General features: G+C 37.6%; 1 protein-coding gene across 1 annotated transcript in view; it reads left to right on the top strand.

Annotated features, from left to right (window-relative positions):
* The window catches only part of LOC102106849 (macrophage mannose receptor 1-like), a 33,999-nt gene that overhangs the window by 617 nt on the left and 11,186 nt on the right, over positions 1–22,196 (top strand). Inside the window, exons 2-20 of the mRNA XM_014248455.2 lie at positions 1,274–1,669; positions 2,758–2,931; positions 4,842–5,000; positions 5,786–5,899; positions 7,043–7,189; positions 8,100–8,273; positions 8,820–8,977; positions 9,390–9,500; positions 10,607–10,722; positions 11,166–11,314; positions 14,310–14,509; positions 14,793–14,920; positions 15,531–15,618; positions 16,231–16,366; positions 18,481–18,519; positions 18,626–18,789; positions 19,830–19,897; positions 20,292–20,392; positions 21,121–21,263. Of these exons, the coding sequence (XP_014103930.2) occupies positions 1,274–1,669; positions 2,758–2,931; positions 4,842–5,000; positions 5,786–5,899; positions 7,043–7,189; positions 8,100–8,273; positions 8,820–8,977; positions 9,390–9,500; positions 10,607–10,722; positions 11,166–11,314; positions 14,310–14,509; positions 14,793–14,920; positions 15,531–15,618; positions 16,231–16,366; positions 18,481–18,519; positions 18,626–18,789; positions 19,830–19,897; positions 20,292–20,392; positions 21,121–21,263 (2,765 nt within the window). The remainder of the gene's footprint in view (positions 1–1,273; positions 1,670–2,757; positions 2,932–4,841; positions 5,001–5,785; positions 5,900–7,042; positions 7,190–8,099; positions 8,274–8,819; positions 8,978–9,389; positions 9,501–10,606; positions 10,723–11,165; positions 11,315–14,309; positions 14,510–14,792; positions 14,921–15,530; positions 15,619–16,230; positions 16,367–18,480; positions 18,520–18,625; positions 18,790–19,829; positions 19,898–20,291; positions 20,393–21,120; positions 21,264–22,196) is intronic.

Consider the following 22,196-nt stretch of genomic DNA (forward strand, 5'->3'; position numbering starts at 1 on the left):
TGTGGGATGAGATGGAATTTGTGGATTGATGTAAGATGTAGCAATGTGACTGAGAAAAAGCCAGTGAAAAAATAAAGTAGAAATATATGAGAGTCAAGAACAACTGTGAAATAACCACTACAGCAGTAAGAGTAAAGATGAGAGAGATACTTAAGGCTCTGAAAACTTTCTCCTCTGTTCACTACTCAACACTGGCTTGTCCTAACATCCTACACTTGTCCTAAACATTTACTTTAATGTGTGGAGGGGTGTCTCACTGCCTCTTGTGAGTTACTCTCTCAGGATTATGGCAGTGATGCTACATCTCTGTTTCCACGTGTGATTTTGAGGCACAGAGAGCTGAAGGGCAAAACCTTGCTCTATAGATCCTAGAATCTTCCTTGTAGTCCAAATTGCAATCCCTCACGAGCCAAAGCTGGTGAGAGCTGCATGCTACCTGACATTTTTAAGAGCACAGAGCTGTTTGCCCAAGAACTGGGAAAAATGTGTGTGTGTTACAGCACAGCTGCAGTTCTGGACAGCCCTTCCCAGCAGGGTTTACCTGTCTCAGTGGATTACTACATCAGGCTGCCTATAACCCTTTGGGAGTGTTAACTATCTTGTGTGGCACTCACAATGCACAGGCATGCAGGCCCACACCTATGCTATCTATATGCTCTGCAGTGTTTGTTCTTGTGACAATGTTTGTGCTTTATTGTGCAAATATCTTCTTCTGATAGATGTGCTAAGGGAAGTATATTGGATCAAGGCAAAGTAGTAAGTCACCATCACAAGGTTTTTAACTCCAAAAAAATCCCCAAATTGTAACAGAACATGTAAATTCCAGAGGAAAAAGAGTCACAGAAGGCTCTCTCACTAACTGTATTAAGCACAAATGCGACTCCCTGGAGATGTACATTACAGGAGCTAAATCTATAATGCATGAAAGTGATGGCAAACTTCCAAATTTTCAGTAAAGACCCCTTTTGGAAATCTTGAATGAAATGTGCATTTCAGAAGAAGATAAAATTCCATTATTATGATCACATTTTTGAAGCTGTGTTAATGTAGTTTATGTCTTCTGTGTTGTGTAGCCATGTATTTACTGAGCTGTACTTACTTTTCCTTCCCAGAATGAAATGTGTCTTGACAATACCATTTTGTCCTTGTAAAAATTTGCAGCCTCCTGACATGAGTCAGATCAGCATGGAATAAACAGCACATATTTCTCCCCACAAGCTCCCCTTACCATGTGATTACCCTAACCACTTATTCTGAATGTTTTATTTTACAGACAAGGAAATATTCTTAATATTCAATGAGGATACTAAGTTCTGTTTAATTGCTCAAAGTTCTGAGGCAGTCACAACAGCCACTTGCAAGAAAAACAGTGACTTACAAAAATTCAGGTGGGTCTCTGATCATCAGTTAATGAGCGTGGCATTTGCACAATGCTTGGGAGTGCCCTACAAGAGAAACCAGGCTAAAATTTCTCTGTACCCATGCAACAAGAAAAGTGAATTGCAGAAATGGGAATGCAGAAATGCAGCCTTGGCAATCCAAGGGGAAGATTTATTTCTCAGTGCTGGCAAAAAGAAAGAAAACATTGCACTGAAAACAGGATCAGAGGCAATGGATAAATGGAAGATCTATGGAACCATGGATGATTTGTGTTCTCAAAGCCATGAAGGTAAAGTTTAAAGGTTATTTTTGGTGGTTTATTGTATTTATTTGTTTGCTATCAGAGGTAGGGTCTTCTGATTTCTGCCCCACTTAGCCTAGTACCAGCTGTTCCCCTGAGACAATGGTGGACTAAAGAATGATTAGTTCATGTATTCAGACCTGTACTCCTTCATCCTGGAGAAAAACAGCTGCTTAGGTTCAGACAGCATGCAGTATGTGTGAAACGTGAATATCTTTTGTTCTTTACTTGTAAAGCAAATGTGGATGTAGGTTACTCTTAATTGTTAGTGCTAATCACTCTCCTCAGTGGTGCCTAGCAATGGCACAGAATGGGTAGAAACTGAAGCACAGGAAGTTCTGCTTGAATAAGAGGAAGAACTTTCCAAGCACTGGAACAGTCTGTCCAGAGATGTTGTGGAATTTCCCTCACCAGAAATATTCAGTAACTGAACACAATCCTGTGCCATGTGCTCTGGGATGGCCCTGCTTGAGATGGGAAGTTGGATCACATGACCCACTGTGATCCCTTCCAACCTGAGCCATTCTGGGATTCTGTGACTTTGCAATCAAAGCCCTTTATTTCACTGCGTATTATTACTACTGAGATTGCATTGGTATTATTGGATGAAATGGAAAAAAAAATCTGCATTTAATACATCAATATTAAATGAAAGTAAATAATTCCATGCATAATTATTACCTTCAGTTCCTCTATGAGATTTCAGATGCCAAAAAATCCCACAACATTAAGCTACATGAAATGGAAGTTAAGCCACATGATAAAAAGATAAAAAGATACAAGATTTTTAAAAAGTTGTATTTAAACATATGAGATAAAAATCACTGCAGCTCTTTCATAGCTGTCTACAGCATGAAACAACTCAGTTTCTAGCTGATACAGTTGATGATGTACCCCAGAACCAAAGCATTAATTACAGGACCTACCAAGAACTTCCATGAAAGACATTGCTGGTGACAGCAGTCCCCCAATTACAGTGGTGGAACACTCAAAATTCTTTCTCCACCTAGTCTTATGGAGAGGACAGGCACATATATTCACATAGCTATATTAAAACTTCCCTTTTGCCCCCTCAGATCTGTTTACACTGTTGGGAAATTCCAATGGAGCTCCGTGTGCCTTCCCGTTCCTGTTGAGTGGAAGATGGTATGCTGAGTGCACAGCTGCTGGCAGGTCAGATGGCTTCTTCTGGTGTGCAACAACACCCAACTTCGATGAGGACCACTTGTATGGGTTCTGTCCAGCTGCCAGTAAGTCCCACATGCTGACATAGACCCTATAACACAACACTGCTATGTAAATATATCAATATTGAGATGCTGTTAATAATGCAGAAAGGAAAAACCTTGCAGTGACCTCAATTTTACTCAAAAAATATCTCTTTCATGCAATAACATCCCTGACAGAAGGAACAAATCCTGTTTGCTAATAGCCTACAGTCAGGCTGAAGTTTCTCTGGGTGTGTCCATGAGCAGTTAAGACTCAGGAAAAAAGCAGTGTGCTTTAAATATGCACTGACTCTCTTCAGTATAGACTCACCTGAAAATTGAGATGCTATTCACAGTCTAATACTCACTGATATTTATAGATAGTGTATATATATCAGTATAGACTGATAGTAGCAGTCTAACATTTTCTACCCAAGCAAAGCCCTGTTCTGTACAACAAGATTAGTCTACAGTTCATGGGAGGATGTAGTTTGTTTTTTGAGAGATATAAAATTAAAAGATTGGCTTAAAGGTTTTACTGAAATGCTAGCATCATCAGTATTTCCCTTTTAATGTTTCAGAATATATTACAAAACAATGCTATCTTAACAGATAAAAGTAATGCTCATGGGAGTGCAGGATCAAGAACACCAAAATACACGTTCATGAAGATATTAAAAATTCTGCCTCAAACCTAAGTTTTCAGTGCAGTACCACAGAATCAAAATCACTATTTTTCATTTTGATAGGAGCATTGCACTGGTAATGCAAGAAAACTCAATCTCAATCAGCACCAACCACCATAATTCTGACTGATTTAGTGAACATTATTCTCTGGGGCAATATTGTAAGCAGTAACTTCAAAATTCCCATGATATCCTCATTATATAAATTAGAAAATGTGAAGTATTTTGCATTATAAAATTGTTGGGATATTATCACTAATACTTGAGTCTACAGTTAAAAAAGAATGTTAAAATTCTCTAAATCAGAAATAAAGAAACATAATTAGAAATAGAAAACATTTCCTCCAACAAACCATTCAGGAAATTCAATGTTTTTTTTCTCAAAAAAGAGAAATTTAGGGCAAGTTGTAATCACAGCTTATTTTATTACTTGCCCAGGGGACAGTTTTGCTAACAGTGCTTGCTCAGAGGACAATTTCAATATTCCAGTTATCTAAAACACACGCAGATCACAATTACAATCTTAATTCCCTCAGCTGCTCCTTCACCAGCTCTCTTGCCCTCCTCTGGATGTGCTCCAGCACCTCAAGGTCTTTATTGTATTCAGGGTCATGACTGAACAGAGTATTTGAGGTGTGGCCATATCAGTGCCGAGCACAGAGGGACAATCACTGCCGTGTTCCTGCTGGCCACGCTGCTGCTGTTACAAGCCAAGGTGCCATTGGCCTTCTTGGCCACCTGGGCCCTCACTGGCTCATGTTTGGCTGGTGATCAACCAACACCCCAAGTCTGTTTTCCCTGGACAGCTTCCCAGCTGCTCTTCCCCAAGCCTACAGCACTGTAAATGTGATTAGTGATGGCATAATTTCACAAGAAAGGTTTCACTACTGCAAATGTTTGTATTTCAGTTCTGTTCCAGCCAAGAATACCCTTCAGCATAGCCTATGAACTCCTGAACAGGTTCTCAAGGTAGACAATGACCAAGATAAAGTTTTGATTTATTAGCCTCTTTAATTTTGTTTTTTTCTCCTGGAGTTTATAAAATTTGAAGGGGAAAGTGCAAGTAAAGGATGAAAGGCTCAACACAGATAATGTCAATGACACACCCTCTATTCTTAACAAAGATCAAGATAGACTTGTGGGTCTGAGCCTTAATTGCTCCAAAATGTTATTTCACAAATAAGCTTGCAGTTAAATTTTGCCATAATACTTTGTATAAAATGTTTATCACATACTCAGGTACTAAATCTCCTTTCTCTCACACAGACATTGACAGATTTTGGAATACAGATCCTTTGACAGGAACCTACTACCAGATAAACCACCAGTCAGCTCTCACATGGCACCAAGCAAGGAAGAGCTGTCAGCAACAGAATGCAGAACTATTAAGTGTCACAGAGATACATGAACAAATATATCTAAGAGGTAAACTAATGAGCAAGATTCAGTAAAAACTATTTCAAAAGGTTTTTTTGACTGATTACAAATGTTTCAATGCTTTAATCATATTATAGTGAATAGCTGATGTAAGAAAATGGTATTTATACTAATCAAAAATAAAATAAACTAAAGCAAATTAGGCTTTTTATATGTGGAACTTTAGTAAGTTGTGGAATTACCATTTGAAATATTTTACACTATTATTTTATTTTAAAAAATCTAAGAATTTCCAGCCAATTAAGCAAAAGTTAGGTCAAGCTCAGGAAATACCAGAAAGGTCCCATAAAGGGGACTTAAGAGAAGAAACATTTTAGAAGAGAGCCATTATACAACAATTACAATATATGACATGTTCTACGATTATATTTTGTGTTAATAAATCAGTATTCTTCATGTATATCTAATGAAATAGTTGTTTTGAAATTTTTTACAAATTTGATACAGATTTTATATACGAAGGTCCTTTTTCAATTGCACCACAATCAAGAAAACTTATGGCAATATTAATAATAGAAATTCAATCTTTCAATTTTCAAAGCTTATTGTTTACATACAACTGTAGAATTGCATTAAGTTCAGATAAAATAATATGTAAAATAACCTTTATCAATTCTACAGAAAAAACCCTCTGAGTTTATTATCATTAAACACTAATTCTGTGCTGCAATAACAAAACACTAGGCAGACTTTTACTATCTTCTTCTAAACTTCAGAAATGCAGAAATTTTCCTAGCAAATCTCATTAGAATTCATTTCTTTTGGTTACCTAGATTTGATTGACAGCAAGAGATCCTCTCTCTGGATTGGGCTTAACAGTCTGAATCTCAACAGTGGCTGGCAGTGGAGTGGTGGTTTTCCTTTCAGATACTTTAACTGGGCACCAGGTAGCAATCTTTTTAAACAATTTTTGGAATTATAATCTGAGAATTATGCTTTTATTCACTAGATATAACTCACTGAACTTCAAGCAGAAGACCTAAATAACCTCATTTCCTATCAGAGGCAGATAAAGTAAAAAACACTAGTTGAGCTGTATCATACTGGGAATGCCTTCAAGTCAGTGAAATCCTCTGTGTCTCTACAGCTTTCACAGGGTTAGACCCTGCATCCTGCAAGGACTCAGCTGCCAGTGAGCACTGCTCTTGCAAATCCTTCCTCTTCACTTCTTATGCTTTTTTACTCTTCTCCTCTCATTCAAGAGTTCATGCCATCAATATGGCATTCATGTATTTGAAAGTCAATTATTGCCATGGCAACAATTGGTTGCAGCAAACTCTGAATAAATGCAATCATTTCAGCCTTCTCCAGCCTCAGAGGCGCCACCTGCTTTTATCTGGAACAGAAGATGAAGGGAATGCCCAGAGCTGCTTAGTCTGGTGGAAGATTTTTCTACCTTCTGTTGAGCTGTTCTAATTCCTCGAGCTTTGCAGGACCAAGATGTTTGGTCTCAGGTCACTGAGCCCACACCAGAGACCAAATCAAACCCCCAGAGCTCCTGTACCCCCACACAATGGCTATAATCATGAGTTAATCTACACACTTCCAGTTCACTGCAGAATTCTTTTGTGGGGAGAGGGGGAAAAAAGGTAATTAATCACACTATCTGTGGGCCTCTCTGAGAAGAAAACACTGACCATTCCCCAGGGATAGTGGTCCTGTGGGGAAACTCTGGGGGTGTTGGTGTAAGAGGCAGGCAGAGGAGAGACAGAAATTGTGAGGGAATGTCAGGAGGTTCTGCTTGCAGCAAGGGGCAAATCTGTGTTCAAATTCCAAAGGGACATGCAGAAAGGACCACCATTCTGTAATCAAATGTGGCAGAAAGTGTTAATTATGCAACAACCATTGAAAGAAATATTTTGATAGGTACTTATAAATTACATTTCCTTATCTTTGGCAGAAAAATAATTGTAGTAATGAAATCATGAGCCCATAATTGACACATGAAAAGGCTATCAGTAATTTGCTCTTTTAGCTGCTGACATAAACCCTGTGCTACATAATAATAATTTGTTTTTAATCTCATGAAGGAAGCCCTGAGCTTGAGCCTGAAAAGCTTTGTGCAGTACTAAACCCCAGAAGAGATGCTAAATGGGAAAACCAGCCATGTGAGCTGAAACTTGGATATATCTGTAAAAAGGAAAAATCCACAAAGGATCCTTTAATTCTTCCATCGGGTATGTCAAGCAAATAAAAACCTTTTGATAAAGGCATAATTTGTGTCACTAAAGTTAAATTTAATCACTACTTAAAAAAAAAAGAACAAGCATTGAAATTTGTTTTTCCACTCTGATAACTGGTACAGAGCAAAGCATATTGTTATTTCTTTAGTGAAATGTATTTAAATATTGAAAATGTTCCTGGAGCCCAGTAACCACACAAGCATTTTTTACTTTATGTTATTATTCATAATTCCAGAGGCACTGGGTTAAGCCATGCAGTTTCATGAAAGTATCATGGTCTTCATGGACATGAAAATAAAGTTAGAGAGGCTTCATCCTTTCTGCATTGCATTCTAATGGAAACACTGAAGTTTGTCACAGAAGACTTGGGAAAATGGCATCAGTAGGCTCAGAGCAAATTCTTGATGGGATTGCCTGTAACCTAGAAAGATGGCGAAAATGAGCAACTTCCTTTTCCACTATACTTCTCTCTGGTTTATTGAATGACAGCTGGCATGGAAAGCCATATGTGCAGAGAATTACTTGTGCTGCCTTTCCTTTATGAAAAATAAAAAAAACATAATTGGGTGGGGTACATTGTGTGGAAATGCTACATGTGAAATTCCAAAATATTTCTCTGGCCATATTCCTCTGAATACTTCACGCTAGTGAACCCCAGTAACAACTGGCTCCAGTCTTTTCCCCTTTTGCTTAAATTCAGTATATGCTTCCTGTCAAAGTACTCTGAGCAGCAACATACAGGCTACAATACATGTATGAGGAATGAAGTACTGATAATTTGTTACCACTTCCTTTTCATTCTAATTTGTTAATTAGCTGATTTTCAATATAATTGTTGTTATTCTAGACTTCAGTTTGCACCATTTAAAAACTTGAAATATCTATTGATTTTGGGGGGATGCAGAGCCTGTTAAATGCCCAGAAGAATGGTTGCCCTATGGAGGTCACTGTTTCATGGTTCATAGAGACCCCAAAGAATGGAGAGAAGCCCTAATTTCCTGCAATAAGAGCAACGGTAACCTGGCCAGTATCCACAACCCTGAAGAGCATGGCTTCATACTGTCTCAGCTTGGCTACAGTGAGTATTTCTACAGGACAATGCTTGGTACAAATGGAGAGCTGTACTATTAGAAATCCTGCAGGATTTAAATGAAATAATTCTTGCTTGTTTTTTATGAATATTTGTAGGGAAGGCCACAGATATATAGGTTATAAAAACCTGAAAGCAAAAAAACCACGAGAGGAATCATTATGGTCTTTTCATTTTCATTTTAATTATTTTCATTTTGATTTTAATTTGTTTTTCACTGCATAAAATCACTTGAAGGAAATAACAGCTCTAGTCACTGCAGCATCTAAGTGGATTATCTGCATCAGACACCTTGTAGCTGTAGATACAGTAATGTACTTTACTGATAAAGCTGCCAAATCTAATTTCCTGCTGGTATTTCATTTTTAACTTCTTGAAAGAAGAATGTGAATTACATTTTAATGTAAAGTCCTCTGTTTTTTAATACAGATGAATTTGCATGGCAGCATTGTAATTTCAGGTAATCTCCATAAAATCTTGCTCCTATGGACTGTTTCAACTTGGGTAATAACACAGATGAATTTCTGTCCTTAGGAGCTGTGGATGAGCTGTGGATTGGCCTGAACGACCTCAACACTCAAATGTACTTTGAGTGGAGTGACGGGACTCCTGTGACATATACCAAGTGGTTGCCTGGAGAACCAACCCATGAAGTCACTGGCCAAGAAGATTGTGTCATTATGGCAGGAAAGGTGAATCATTCCACATGAATCATACAGTGTAGCACTGCACTATTTGAGTTTTGGTTATACTTCTAGGGACATTTTTAATGCCACTTAGCATAGCTGCTAAGTTGCATAGAATCAAAGAATGTTATCTTTATTCACTCAGACATATAGTTGTTCAAAATTACATTTAAAATGAAATTCCATATAACTAGTAAATGTTCATATCTGATTGTGAATGTACATCATATGCTACAGTCCTTAACAGTCCGGCTTAACACTTAGCTTAACATAACCTCACCTCCAAGCTCAAATACTTGGAATCCATTAAAAAGTACAGATATCCACATTGAAACAGTATTTTGAAAAGAATGATAATGTTTCCAAAGTAAAAAGGTTCTGCCTCACTGCTTTTCACCTCTTCCCAAACTGCACGTAGGATGGATACTGGGCAGACAGTGCCTGTGACAGGAAGTTAGGCTACATCTGCAGAAGAGACCCACTACAAGGAGTTTCTGGAACAGCAAAGACTGATCCTGCCTGCTTGAAGGTAAGAAGAAAGCATAACCAATAATCTGTTTAGCAAAATTTCACAAACTCCTCTTGACATTGAAGCTTTTTTTTTTTTTCTTCCCTAACAAGACTTATTCCACAACAAATTATCAGGGTGATAATTTTCACTACATTCCCATATAAGGAATAACAATAAGTCAGGCCTATTACCTCTCAGAACTTTCTGTGAAAGGCACTAAAGCCATTCTGTGGTTGCCTGCATATTTGTTATATTGTTCTGCAACCATTTCTGGTTTACTGAACATGTAGTAGGGACTGGTAACGATTTCTGGACTGTGCAGCATGATGCAAGATGATGACAAATCTCACTACTGAAGCCAAATCAAAACAATAAAATCCTTTTCATAAGTGAATTTGTTTTGAGCAAGTTATTGTATCCTACTGCCTTTTTTCCTTCTTTTCCCTCTCTTTACTTTTGTATTTACTATTATTCTATATTTGGTAACCTTTCCCACAAGCCCATATGGGGAACAGAGCTGAATCACGTTGTGCTCAATGGAGTTAAGCAGCAGCCAAATATTGAACACAGAGTTTATTTACCTTTCTTGGGTCCAGCAAGCAAATCTTGAAATGGCATAAAAGGGAAAAGTGGCTTGGAATTCAGCTGTAATTCTGAGGATTTTGCTCTTCAGTGTTTTCTATGCTACCTTTTCAGTCAGACTTTTTTGGTGACCAGAAGTATTAAATCAACTAATTAGTCTATTTACTGTTCCTTTAGCCTTGAAAACATAGGCAACTTGAGTCAGCATCTCCAACACAGACTACTCTTTTTGGTTCTGAGCAAAGAATAATTTTATTCGCCTGATTCTGAATGCACTCTCTCTTCTCTGTCCCTCTGACTTTTTTACCAGTAAAAAATTATCCATTATTTTCAAAAATGTGAGACTCATAGGCATTAAATCTCTTCTTTCTGCACTGAATGTTTGCTAAGCTGAATTTCCATTTGTACACTGGAATTGAAATTTATATATAAGCATGTTAGGTTATATTAAAAATATGTTAATTTATGAGTATTAATTGAAATTCAAGTACTAGAATGTATGTTGTTTTTAATTGCAAGTTTATTTCATGTGTTTTTGACAGGGTTGGGAAAGACATGGTTTTTACTGCTACCTGGTTGGACATACTTCTGTAACATTTTCAGAAGCAAAGAAAACCTGTGAAAGGAGCAGTGGTTATTTAACAAGTATAGGAGACAGGTATGAAAAGTTGAAAAATTGTATATCGGATAAAATAATATTGGAATTTTAAAAAATAGTTGAGAACTTTTTTGGAAAACAAATAAAAAAAAAATAACCAACTGAAAAACCAAACTAAAAAAACTCAGAATATCCTTTTTCTGAAGAAAAAATAAATGAATAAACACAGTATGGCTTTTCTTACTAAAAATAATTTATACATCAATGCTTTCTAGTACTTGGTAAGAACAGACAACAGCAACTTCTGGTCTGTAAGGAACAGTTTTTCAGTATAGCACAGCTTCACCCCCTATTGCAGCTGGGATCCAGTTGAACAACATATTGCCCATAAGAGGAAATTTAATGGAGATTCTATTCATTCTAGCTGTGTGAAGTCTGGATGCTGAGGAGTGGAAGATGGAAGGAAAGCTTGGCTTAGTGCTGTCTGACTCCTGTCATTTCAGATATGAGCAAGCCTACCTGACCAGCCTCATTGGTCTGAGCTCTGAGAAGTATTTTTGGATTGGTCTCTCAGACATGGAAGAGCAAGGGATTTTCAAGTGGGTGACTGGTGAAGGTGTTCTGTACACAAACTGGAATGCAGCAATGCCTGGTACTCTACTGATGCTGAATGATTTTTTGCCTTTTTCTTTTTTCTCTGTATTCTTTACTTGCATATCTGTAGCTTGTTAGTAGTATTAGTGGTATTAGTAGTTAGTCACGGTACTTTTCCCTACCTTTTCCCTAACCAGAAGGACAAAACATATTCCAGAGCTCTGAGCCCCAGGGGGTACAAGACCTCTTTCCTATATTGGTTCTTTCTGGGAACCAAGGCTTAAAAACAACGCTTCAAGACATATTTTCATAAAAAAAGTTTAGTTTCCACCTGAAGGGGAAGGATGTTCATAAATCCATGTGCCCAGTTGGGATCCATCCCAGGGTGATGAGGGAGCTGGCAGATGAGCTTGTGAAACCACTCTCCATCATTTACCAGCAGTCCTGGCTCACTGGTGAGGTTCCAGATGACTGGAAGCTGGCTAATGTGACACCCACTCACAAAAAGGGTGGGAAGGAGGATCCTGGTAATTATAGGCCAGTCAGTCTGACCTCAGTACCTGGTAAGGTAATGAACAGTTTATCACACAGCACACACGGGATGGCCAGGGTATCAGACCCAGCCAGCATGGGTTTAGGAGGGGTAGGTTGTGCCTGACCAGCCTGATCTCCTTTTATGACCAGGTGACCCAGCTGGTGGATGTGGGAAAGGCTGTGGATGTTGTCTATTTGGAGTTCAGCAAGGCCTTTGACACTGTCTCCCACAGCATTCCCTGGAAAAGCTGGCAGCCCATGGCTTGGACATGAGCACTCTTTGCTGGGTTAGGAACTGGCAGGATGGCCCAGAGAGTGGTTGTGCTGCATCCAGCTGGCAGCCAGTCACCAGTGTTGGCCCTCAGGTGTCTGCGCTGTTCTGTTCAATATTTTTACTGATGACACGGATGAGGGAATTGAGTCTTTCATTAGTAAATTTGCAGACAACACTAATGTGGATGCATGTGTTGATCTGTTGGAAGGGAGGATGGCTCTGCAGAGAGACCTGGAATGGTTGGATGGATGGAAAGAGTCCAATGGGATGAAGTTTAATAAGTCCAGGTGCCAAGTCCTGCATTTTGGCTACAATAACCTCTGCAAAGTTACAAGCTGGGGATGGTGTGGCTGGACAGTGCCCAGGCAGAAAGGGACCTGGGGGTGCTGGTGACAGCAGCTGAACATGAGCCAGCAGTGTGCCCAGGTGGCCAAAAAGGCCAAAGGCCCCTAGCCTAGATCAGGAATAGTGTGGACAGCAGGAGCAGGGAGGTCATTCTCCCCCTGTACTCAGCACTGGTGAGGCCACACCTGGAGTGCTGTGCCCAGTTCTGGGCCCCTCAGTTCAGGAAGGACATTGAGATGCTTGAGTGAGTCCAGAGGAGGCAACGAGGCTGGTGAGGGGCTGGGGACACAAACCCTGTGAGGAACAACTGGGGTTGTTTAGCCTGGAGAAAAGGAGACTCTGAGGTGACCTCATCACTCTCTACAACTTCCTGAAAGGTGGGGGTTGGTTCCTTCCTCCAGGCAGCACTGACAGAATGAGAGGACACAGTCTTAAGCTGCACCAAGGGAAATATAGGTTGGATATTAGGAAAAGTTTTACAGAAGGGGTGATAAGAGCATTGGAATGGTCTGCCAGGGGAGGTGGTAGAGTCACCATCCCTGGATGTGTTTACAAAAAGATTGGATGTGGCACTCAGTACCATGGTCCAGTTGAGGTGCTAGGGCATGGGTTGGACTCAATGATCTTAAGGGTCTCTTCCAGCCTAGTGATTCTGTGATACTGTGGTTCAGAGAGAGTTGAACTGGGGGAAATTACCTCACCTCTTATATCTCTAATTGATGGTTTTTGTCAATTATGCTAATTGGCTAAACTTATAAAACTGAATTCACCCTGTAGTGGGGTGGGAATCTTGTGGGTATGTTCCATATCTTCCCCTGGAGTCCTCCAATAAAGACCAGCCTTTATATTACCTCCTATATTAGTATTATCTTGAAAGTGTGTTGTTTCATTTCTAGGTTCTTTAAAGTATCACTACCACTGGACTAAATCTATTCTACTAAAGAACTCCCTAATTCTAAACTGTTTTCCAATTTTGATGAATCCATGGTGACACATATGAACATTCTGCCTTTGAAACTGAAGTGTCTTCGATACATGTACTTGGCATCAGTGAGGTTGCAAATTGAATCTTGGGTTCAGCTTTGGGTCCCTCACTACAAGAAAAATACAGAGATGCTGCAGCGTGTCCAGAGAAGGTCAACAAAGCTGGTGAAGAGTCTGAAATATGAGTCTAATGAGGAGAGGCTGAGGGAGCTAGGGTTGTTTAGCCTGAAGGAAAAGAGGCTCAGAGGAAACTTTATCGCTCTCTACAACTGCCTGAAAGGAGGTTGTAATGAGGTGAAGATCAGTCTCTTCTCCCAAGTGACAAGTAATAGATGAAGAGAAAATATCTCAAGGTGCATCAGGAAAGATTTAGACTGGATACCAGGAAAAGTTTCTTCACAGAAGGGATGCTCAGGCCTTGGAACAGGCTGCCCAGGGAAGTGGTTGAGTCACCATACCTGAAGGGATTTACAAGATGTGAGGATGTGTAGATGTGGCACTGATGGGTTTGGTGGTGCTGTATTAATGGCTGGACTCTACAATCTTACAGATATTTTCCAACCTAAATTATTCTATGATTTTTCTATGATGCTATGAAAATATTTATTTTCTGATTCCTCATTGTTTCCAAAAGCAAAATCAAACTGAGTGGGAAGGATGCCTTGGTGATGGGCAGCCAAAGCCTTGCCACGAGTGGCAGAGGAAAGAGGCAGGCCAGGAGCTGTTTATGCACTCAAAGGGAAGGGACAATGATGAAGGACTTGCTGGTTTCCTCTTTTCACAAAGCTCCTCCTCTGAGTGGACACTACACTTTATTACTTCAAATAGTCTTTTCTAAATTAATTACATGAGCCATAAAAATGTCAGAAGAGCCTCTTTAAAACACATTCCAACTTCCTTTTTTTATCTCACAAAGGGAAGGAAGCTGGTTGTGTTGCCCTTAGAACTGGAACTGCAGCTGGACTATGGGACGTTAAGAACTGTGAAGTAAAGGCAAAATTTCTCTGCAAAAAATTAGCTGAAAAAGTCACTGTTCCTGTTGCTTCTGAAACCATTTCTGATTCAAACTGTCCCTTGGGTTGGGATACAAGCAATAACATGAATTCATGTTTCAGAGTAAGTATTGGTTTTTGCCATAATCCTACCTGGAAACAGGAGAACATCAAATAGGTGGGTAATCTAAACACCACAAATGGCACAATGTAGCAAGCTTTTACACAACTGTTCAAATATCACTGCAGTTTTCATTCTATCAGTGATAAGTAAGGTTATCCAATTACTTTTGAATCCATATTACAATGGATAATTGTAATGGAAGGTTTACTTATATTTTCTTATGCTAGGTGGCCAGATTTATTTTTAGCACACTGAAAACACAGTGTTCTACCTGCATCTACAGGGTTTTGTGAGGGAAGAAGACCAAAAGAAAACATGGTTTGAAGCCCGAGATTTCTGCAGAGAAATAGGAGGAGACCTGGCTGCCATTAGAAATGAAGAAGAACAAACAGTCATAGAAAACTTAATAAAGTAAGAACTGTCTAATAATTGAAATTTTGGTGTAACAACACATGATGCAGTAATAAATAATAATACTCTTGTTTTGCTCCTGAGAGAATTATAAATCTATCTGGTTTTCACCATAACAATAAGAAAAATAACTGAGAAAATATCTCATATGAGTAATATGTTTTCAAAGAAATTTTTGGAGCTCCTAAAACGTGTCAAAATCTGCAAACATTTTAAATTCAGATAAAAACCAACACAACAACGTTTCTTGAATGCCTCTCCACAGGCCAAATTCTAAGTTTGTTTAGTGGATCATTTTGAAACCAAATTTTGTCTTCCAGTATCCCTGAAAATTTTGTTTCTGAGGAAAAATCCAATATAATTACAACATCAATGTAGAAAAACAATGTGCTGCATTTTCAACATAGCCGTTTGCAAAGCAGGAAATTTTAAGGTGTGAACTTCGTGTACATGCCAATGGAAGTTTTCTGACCAACAGTACTTTTTATTTTAAAATTTCTGCATTTGAAGTGTTCAATAAGTGTCAAAGTTATTGTCCCACGTGACTTTTAAAATTAAGCAGAGCTAACAACATATATCCTCTTTCACTATACATTTTTTCACACTCTAGAAAGAAATCCTCATCATTTCAGCCTTTCTGGATAGGTTTGCACTGTTTGGATCCTGATGGAGGGCTTTTCTGGAGTGATGGTTCTCCGGTGAGTGTTTCACCATGCCAGTTTCTTTCTGTTCTGACATTTTTTTCTGTTGGAGAAGTTTCCATGACTGGTGTGTATGAAAGATGTGTAAGAATTTCCAAAAATGTCTATTTTGCAACTGGGTAACTCTGAATCGTTATTCTTCATACTGGATTGGAAAAAACAAAAGAGGCCAGTAAACCCTTATAGGTTTATATTATTATATCTATTTATATAGAGGTTATACCATTACAAAAATGATAATACGAAGGACTACTTTCAGCTACAGAAATAATTATCCAAGTCACAAATATATAAGAATGGTCTCTCCTCATTTTTGTTAGTCTCTGGTGATAAATTGCCATGTTATTTTTTCCTGTTCTTTATTTATAATTTCATTTGATTCCAGTTTTTGTGGGACTGCTACAGTCTGTTCAATGCTGCATAAACTCAGAGCCTTTCTTTCCTTTTGCAGGGTGTTAGTAGTTACTTTAATAGCTCACATTGGCTTCACAGCCAGAGGAGGAGGAAAAGGAGTGGTTGGAAACTTTTGCTCTATTTCTCATTCCTTACAGAGTACAGTTTTTTCCCCTGTAGATGAAAATAAAAACCACAGGTGTGTTTTCTCTGTAGGTGAATTATAAAGCAAAACATGATTTGTATGATCCTGCATTTCAAGACTGCGGAGCAATCAAAGAAGGCCCTTTTTCATCATGGATTAAGGAGCACTGTGAATACAGTCATAACTGGATTTGTGAAATAAAGAAAGGTAGGTTACTTTTTACTCTAAACTCAACTTAGGAAGAAATTCAAGCTGAATCCACTCTATTGTAACAGGAAGCTCTACAAGTTACATACTGGTAGCAAGTGGTGTTGATTTCACAGGAATATTGCAAACAGAAAAGTAGGTCAAGACATATAAATACCTTTGGAATACAAGATTTCAGCTGTTAACAATAAACTTTGTGTTTCATTAGAAAAAGTATATTCCATGTAAGCTTTACAAAATTACACTTCTTTATGTAATGGTATAGTAATAGAAAATATGATGAAAATCTCAAGAGCTTACTTTGCTATATTCACTGCTCTGCACAAGAGCAGATTTTTGTCAAAACAGAAGTTCTGACTGAGGGAAGAAGAGAGGACTACCATTTGACAAAAAGAAAAAAAAAGAAAAAAATTATTTTAAATTCATATCCTTTGTGAACTGAAACTTCACTCCTCTGCTCAGATGTTGGTACACAACAACAAAGTAGTCACCTACTCTAAATTAAACAACACTGCCAGCATCACAGAATCAGTCTTTTTGTAAGATGACAGGTAACGACAAGCCTGTAACAACAGGCCTGCTGCAACAAAAAGATGGTAATGAAAACTTCAAAATACTTAATACTTTAAGACAGGGTCACATCTTCATCTCATATTCGTAGAAAAATCTTCTCTACTTCTGCTGGGAAAAATATGCAGTGAAATTAGAGAGGACTCAATTATAACTATGTGTTGGGATACATATTTTACTTCCCACAGTAACCACAATGCTTCTTTGGTGGCTCCCTGGGCTCTCTCACACTAGTTTCAATGGCTACTTTTCTAAAAAATATAGTTTCTGTGCTGCTGAATTATTCAGAACAATTTTCTAACCAAGGCGCATAGTCTCAGCTTCTCATACTTAAAGTAATAGTCATAGACGTATATCTCAGAGAGGTGTTGTGAAGATATTTTTCATGGTGAGCTCCTTCGTGAGTTTTCACCTGCATAATCACCACAGCTAAAAATATTTAGCAGAAGTGTCAATAATAGCTGTTTACTGTTAATTAGTGGTAGCATATGAATGGCAGAAATTGCAGCCTGAAGAAATTGCTATCATTAGTCAGCAGTGCATAATGGCGTGTTGAAAGACGCTGAAATAGACAGAATGCTTCATACTTCCAGAGCAAATAGATTAGAGTTTTTTCTCCTAAATCTTGCAACCATTTTCTTTTTAAGCTTGTGACCCATCATAAAATAGATTGTTTTTAAAGGTTGACATATTTCTTTTTTTAACCCAAGCATATGTTCTCACACTTAGTAAAATGTAACTACACATACAGCAACATAAACATTGCAATAAATTCCTGTGGGGGGGAAAAAAACCATAGAATCACAGAATGGTTTGAGTTGGAAAGGACTTTAAAGTTTTAGTTCCAACCCCCAACCTTTGACCAGGTTGCTCAAAGCCCCATTCAATTGGCCTTGAGATTATAAAGGTGAAATTTGTTTTACATTTTTGTAGCTTTTGGCCTTACATGTTTAGAGAAACATTGCTCCAATATCACACTCCATGTGATATGGAATTTTTTTGTTTAAATTATTTTTCAAAATGTGGTAATGTAATTCTTCCCAAAGCAGTTACATAGCAAAAAAAGTTTAACAAACAAATCAATACTAATAAAATGTTAAATATAAATTATAAAAATAAATAATAAATATAAATATATGTAAAAAAGCAAAACTATGTTTAGTATTTGAATTTCTTTTTCAAATACAAGACAAGGTCTATAAAGAATTGTTCCAAGTCTACCAACACTGGAGTGTTTTCTCTATTAAGTGCTCTTTCAGAAAAAAGTATTCATTCAGACTAACTTCAGCCATCCAATTTAGGTAATATTCAAGATGCACTTATCAAAAATCTACCAAGACACAGGCCTGTAATGCATCTTTTATACCCTGAACATCCACTTTTAACTTTGCACCAAAGATACTATATAAATATATTTTGCATTGAATATATAAAATGTGAAAAGTTAATAGACATAAAAATAATTTCCACTAATTGAACACTTATACCGGTTCAATGATTGGGAAAAATCTTACATCATCTTTTTTTATCCCATTTCATTACAGGGACACCCTTGAAACCAGAACCTCTGGGCCCTTCTACCAGTAAGCTTCTGTTTATTTTCACTTACCCAAAGGGTGGTGGAATGTAACACCACCACCTTTGCATAAGAACTGAGGAGAATTCAGAGATTTCTCTTCTGTATTGCAGCATATGAAATCACAGAAGATGGCTGGATTGTAAAAGGAGACAAACAATATTTTTTCAGCCAAGAAAAGACCTCTATGGAGAAAGCCAGAACGTTCTGCAAAAACAATAATGGAAATCTTGCTACTATTGGAAATAATAGTGAAAGAAAATTTTTGTGGAAATACGTAAGGAGAAATTTTGTTATGTTATACACTGTATGGCTATATACCCTTTGTACATATTCTCCTCTTGTGAAGTACAGAAGAATGTGCTTGTTGCATAATATTAACATTTTTACCAAATATTACTACTACTAAAATTTTATTAGGATTAGGTTTAAATATTCTATGAAAAAATATTTATTCTGCTAAATGAATCTTCACTTTAGGAAATAAAACATGTAAAAGAATTTACTGTTTGTAAAATTGAACTGAATGGAGTTCTGAGCAAATACCTACTGTGCAATGAACAGGCAGAGTAGATGTATTATCAGAAAACACTCCTTCAGAGGTGGTTGCCTCTTATCTGAATATCATATGCTAGAATATATTGCAAATAGATTGAGCCAGCTGCCAGTGTAGCTTTGATAGTCCTATCTGGTGGTCATGTTGCTCTCAAAACAGCTTTTCAAACAAAGGGTTAGACTGGTCCACATTACAGTGATCGTTCCAACAGCCCTTCATGGATTAGTTTCCCTGTACCACGGCTGAAGCACAGCAGGGGAATGCTGACAACTTAATAGCATGAATGGTACCTCAAACCTCTGCCATAATCCTGTTTGGTTTGCTAATACCAACATAGCCACACAAACACCTTTCTGAGTCACACTATTAGATGTTTGCTTCTATTGTGTGAGAAGAGATATGACAGGAGAAGAGCTCAGACAGCTTGAGACACATGAAATATATAGCTGCTTAAAACCAGGAAAGTATCAAAAATTTTATACTAAATGTTTTTCTCAAGTCTTCTTTGACTTTTTAAATTGAGAACAGAATTTTGAAAGCTTTGATCATACCAGCAATTCAACCAGAAAATGGGAATGTATCAATAAAAATAACAGAGCAAAACTCTAAGTTGTATGGTGTCTCAGGTGACTGTGCACAATCATTTAAAGAATATGTATTAATTTCTTTGTTTCCTCAGGACAAATCCATACTTTTTTTCTTTTATTAGATGACCAATAAATATTGGAAAACGCCAATTAAAAATATCTTTTTATGTTTAGATCTTAAGAAATGGCAAACTGAACTCATATCTCATAGGATTAATCCAGGATTCTGATCAACAGTTCAGGTAGGTAAATAAACTACATCAAGATCCATAAAAAGCAGTTGTAGGAATATTGTACTGTCAGAGTTCCTTCTGGAGAAACCACTGCAAAGGAGTTAAATGCATATTCAGAGAATGATAATGCATGTTGAAATGTGTGCCCTCCCTTGGTTAAACTACATTGTACAAAAACAGTTGTAAATGGAATTTTTTTATGCTAGGAATATGTCGATAATATTTGTTAAAAATAAAGGTATTTTTGTGTTGGACTTGATATGCAGGGATTTCATTATCTAAGATCTTTTAATCCTAATGGAAACTCAATTTACAGACAGACTCAGATGTAACTTTTTAAAAAAGGAAAATTTTTCTCAATTGTTTCATGGTCATTGTCTCAGCAACCACTACTGTTTTTCAGCTGGATGAGTGGAAACCCAGTGCATTATGCAGCTTGGGCACAGGGTGAGCCAAACTTCGCACATGCTCAAGAAAATTGTGTGGTTTTAAATAAAAAAGATGGTGAGTTACACAACTCCAGTTTTTGAAGCAATTTTATGCGCGCTACTCTTCTAGTGTTAAAAATGTCTTACCAGTTTTCACCCATTCTTTCCCAGCAAGTCTGAGAAATATTCATAACAAAAATAATCATTATACTTGAGGTTTCTTCAGTGGCCATATCATCCATAAAAGTGGAATATTGATTTTAACAAGGAATGCAGCAGCAATTTGATCACTGATGTTTTAGCTGCACAAAAAAAAATATTCTCTTCAAATCAGCAGCAATGTTAACAAAATAATTATAATTTGGTAACACTTATTTTAAAATATTTCTTAGAAATAGAGAATATTGTAATATAATATTTTTAAAATATATTTTTGAATACTGAGAGAATTGTTTTAATAATAAGAGAATAGTTAGCATGAGCATAGAAAATATATGGAGTTTCACATTCTGCACTCACACAGTGATAAAGCATTACTTTACACTTGCACCCTTCAGGTCAACAGAGCTGTTTGGGAGGGTTCCACTGAGAGGCCATCTTTTCTGGCCACTTCTCCCCCAGTCACAGCAGGACCAAAGTGCCCCTGTATACAGTGACAGTAGGAGGTAGAGTTGAGCTGATGCAGGTTATTCCACATTCCCAGGCAGATTGCTTCTGAACTTAAAAGCCCAGAAACCAGTTCCCTTTCCCACAATCTTTCAATCATATTCCATGTCTTAGCACCTAAACTTCAACTGATTTCAGGCTTGTGGAATGATGTCAGCTGTGGTTTTTCCAATGGCTATATCTGTGAGAGGCACAGAAGTTTTTTAAATGCAACCCTCCCTTCAGCAGTACCTTCAACTCCTGGAGGATGTCCTGCAGATTGGATTTTGTTTAAAAATCAGGTATGATACTTTCATCTAAGCACAATGATATTACTGCTTGGGAAGGTACTTAAAGATATACTAGAGGCCTTTTGTCTCTCAGACCTCTTTTTTCAGTTGCATTAAAAAATGAACCTGTTGGCTAATTACTGCAAAATGGTGGTTTTACAGATTTTTAATTGTTTTATTGAGAAGCAGTCATCTGAGGCACAGTGGGAAAATTTTCACATTGTATATATGTTTCAAAAAATTGAAGAAGTGAATTAATTTGAAAGCATCAGGCATAGCACAAAATTAGTCATTTGAGATGGAACAAATCAGAAATAAGACATTTTTTTTCAAAACAGGCTTCAATGTAATGCTTGCCTCTTTCCCAAAAGGACAAACTTGATGTGCTTATTAAGTGAGGGTTCTATTTCCTAATATACACAGTACTGTTTTGAAGGCACCCATGGATATTACACCAGGTGAGTTTATGACAGGTTACAGTCATCAAAGTTGTTATTTTCCACAAACCTTGCAAAATAATTCTCCGACTGTGCTACTGGCATGGCACAGAGCAGAGAGTGAGCTGCAAACATGGAGAGGGCAGATGAGACATACTCATAATTATAAGAATCTTTGAAGGTGAATATGTATTGGTAATGTGATGGCTACACACTTTTTAAGAAATTAATCATGTACTTCCGTTATTAAAAGAGCTGTACAATGAAGAAGGCTGAATACACACAAGAGTACTCTGATCACAGAGACTGGGTCAAAAAGATTTTTCCATAAAGTTCCAGCAATTCCACACATGGGCTGGGCTTTTCCTACAGAGTTAGCACTTTGTCATTGACTTGTGGTGGTGAATAGCTTCTTGAAATCCCTGAGTTAACTAGAACATTAGATTCTCATCAGACTCCTACTGTGGTTTGTAAATAGCTATTTGAGTTTTGTTGTGACCTTGTCAGT

Source organism: Pseudopodoces humilis, chromosome 1, assembly GCF_049639895.1.
Source record: "Pseudopodoces humilis isolate 2021_Gansu_Grassland_sample_001 chromosome 1, ASM4963989v1, whole genome shotgun sequence".
In the NCBI taxonomy this organism is placed as follows: Eukaryota; Metazoa; Chordata; class Aves; order Passeriformes; family Paridae; genus Pseudopodoces; species Pseudopodoces humilis.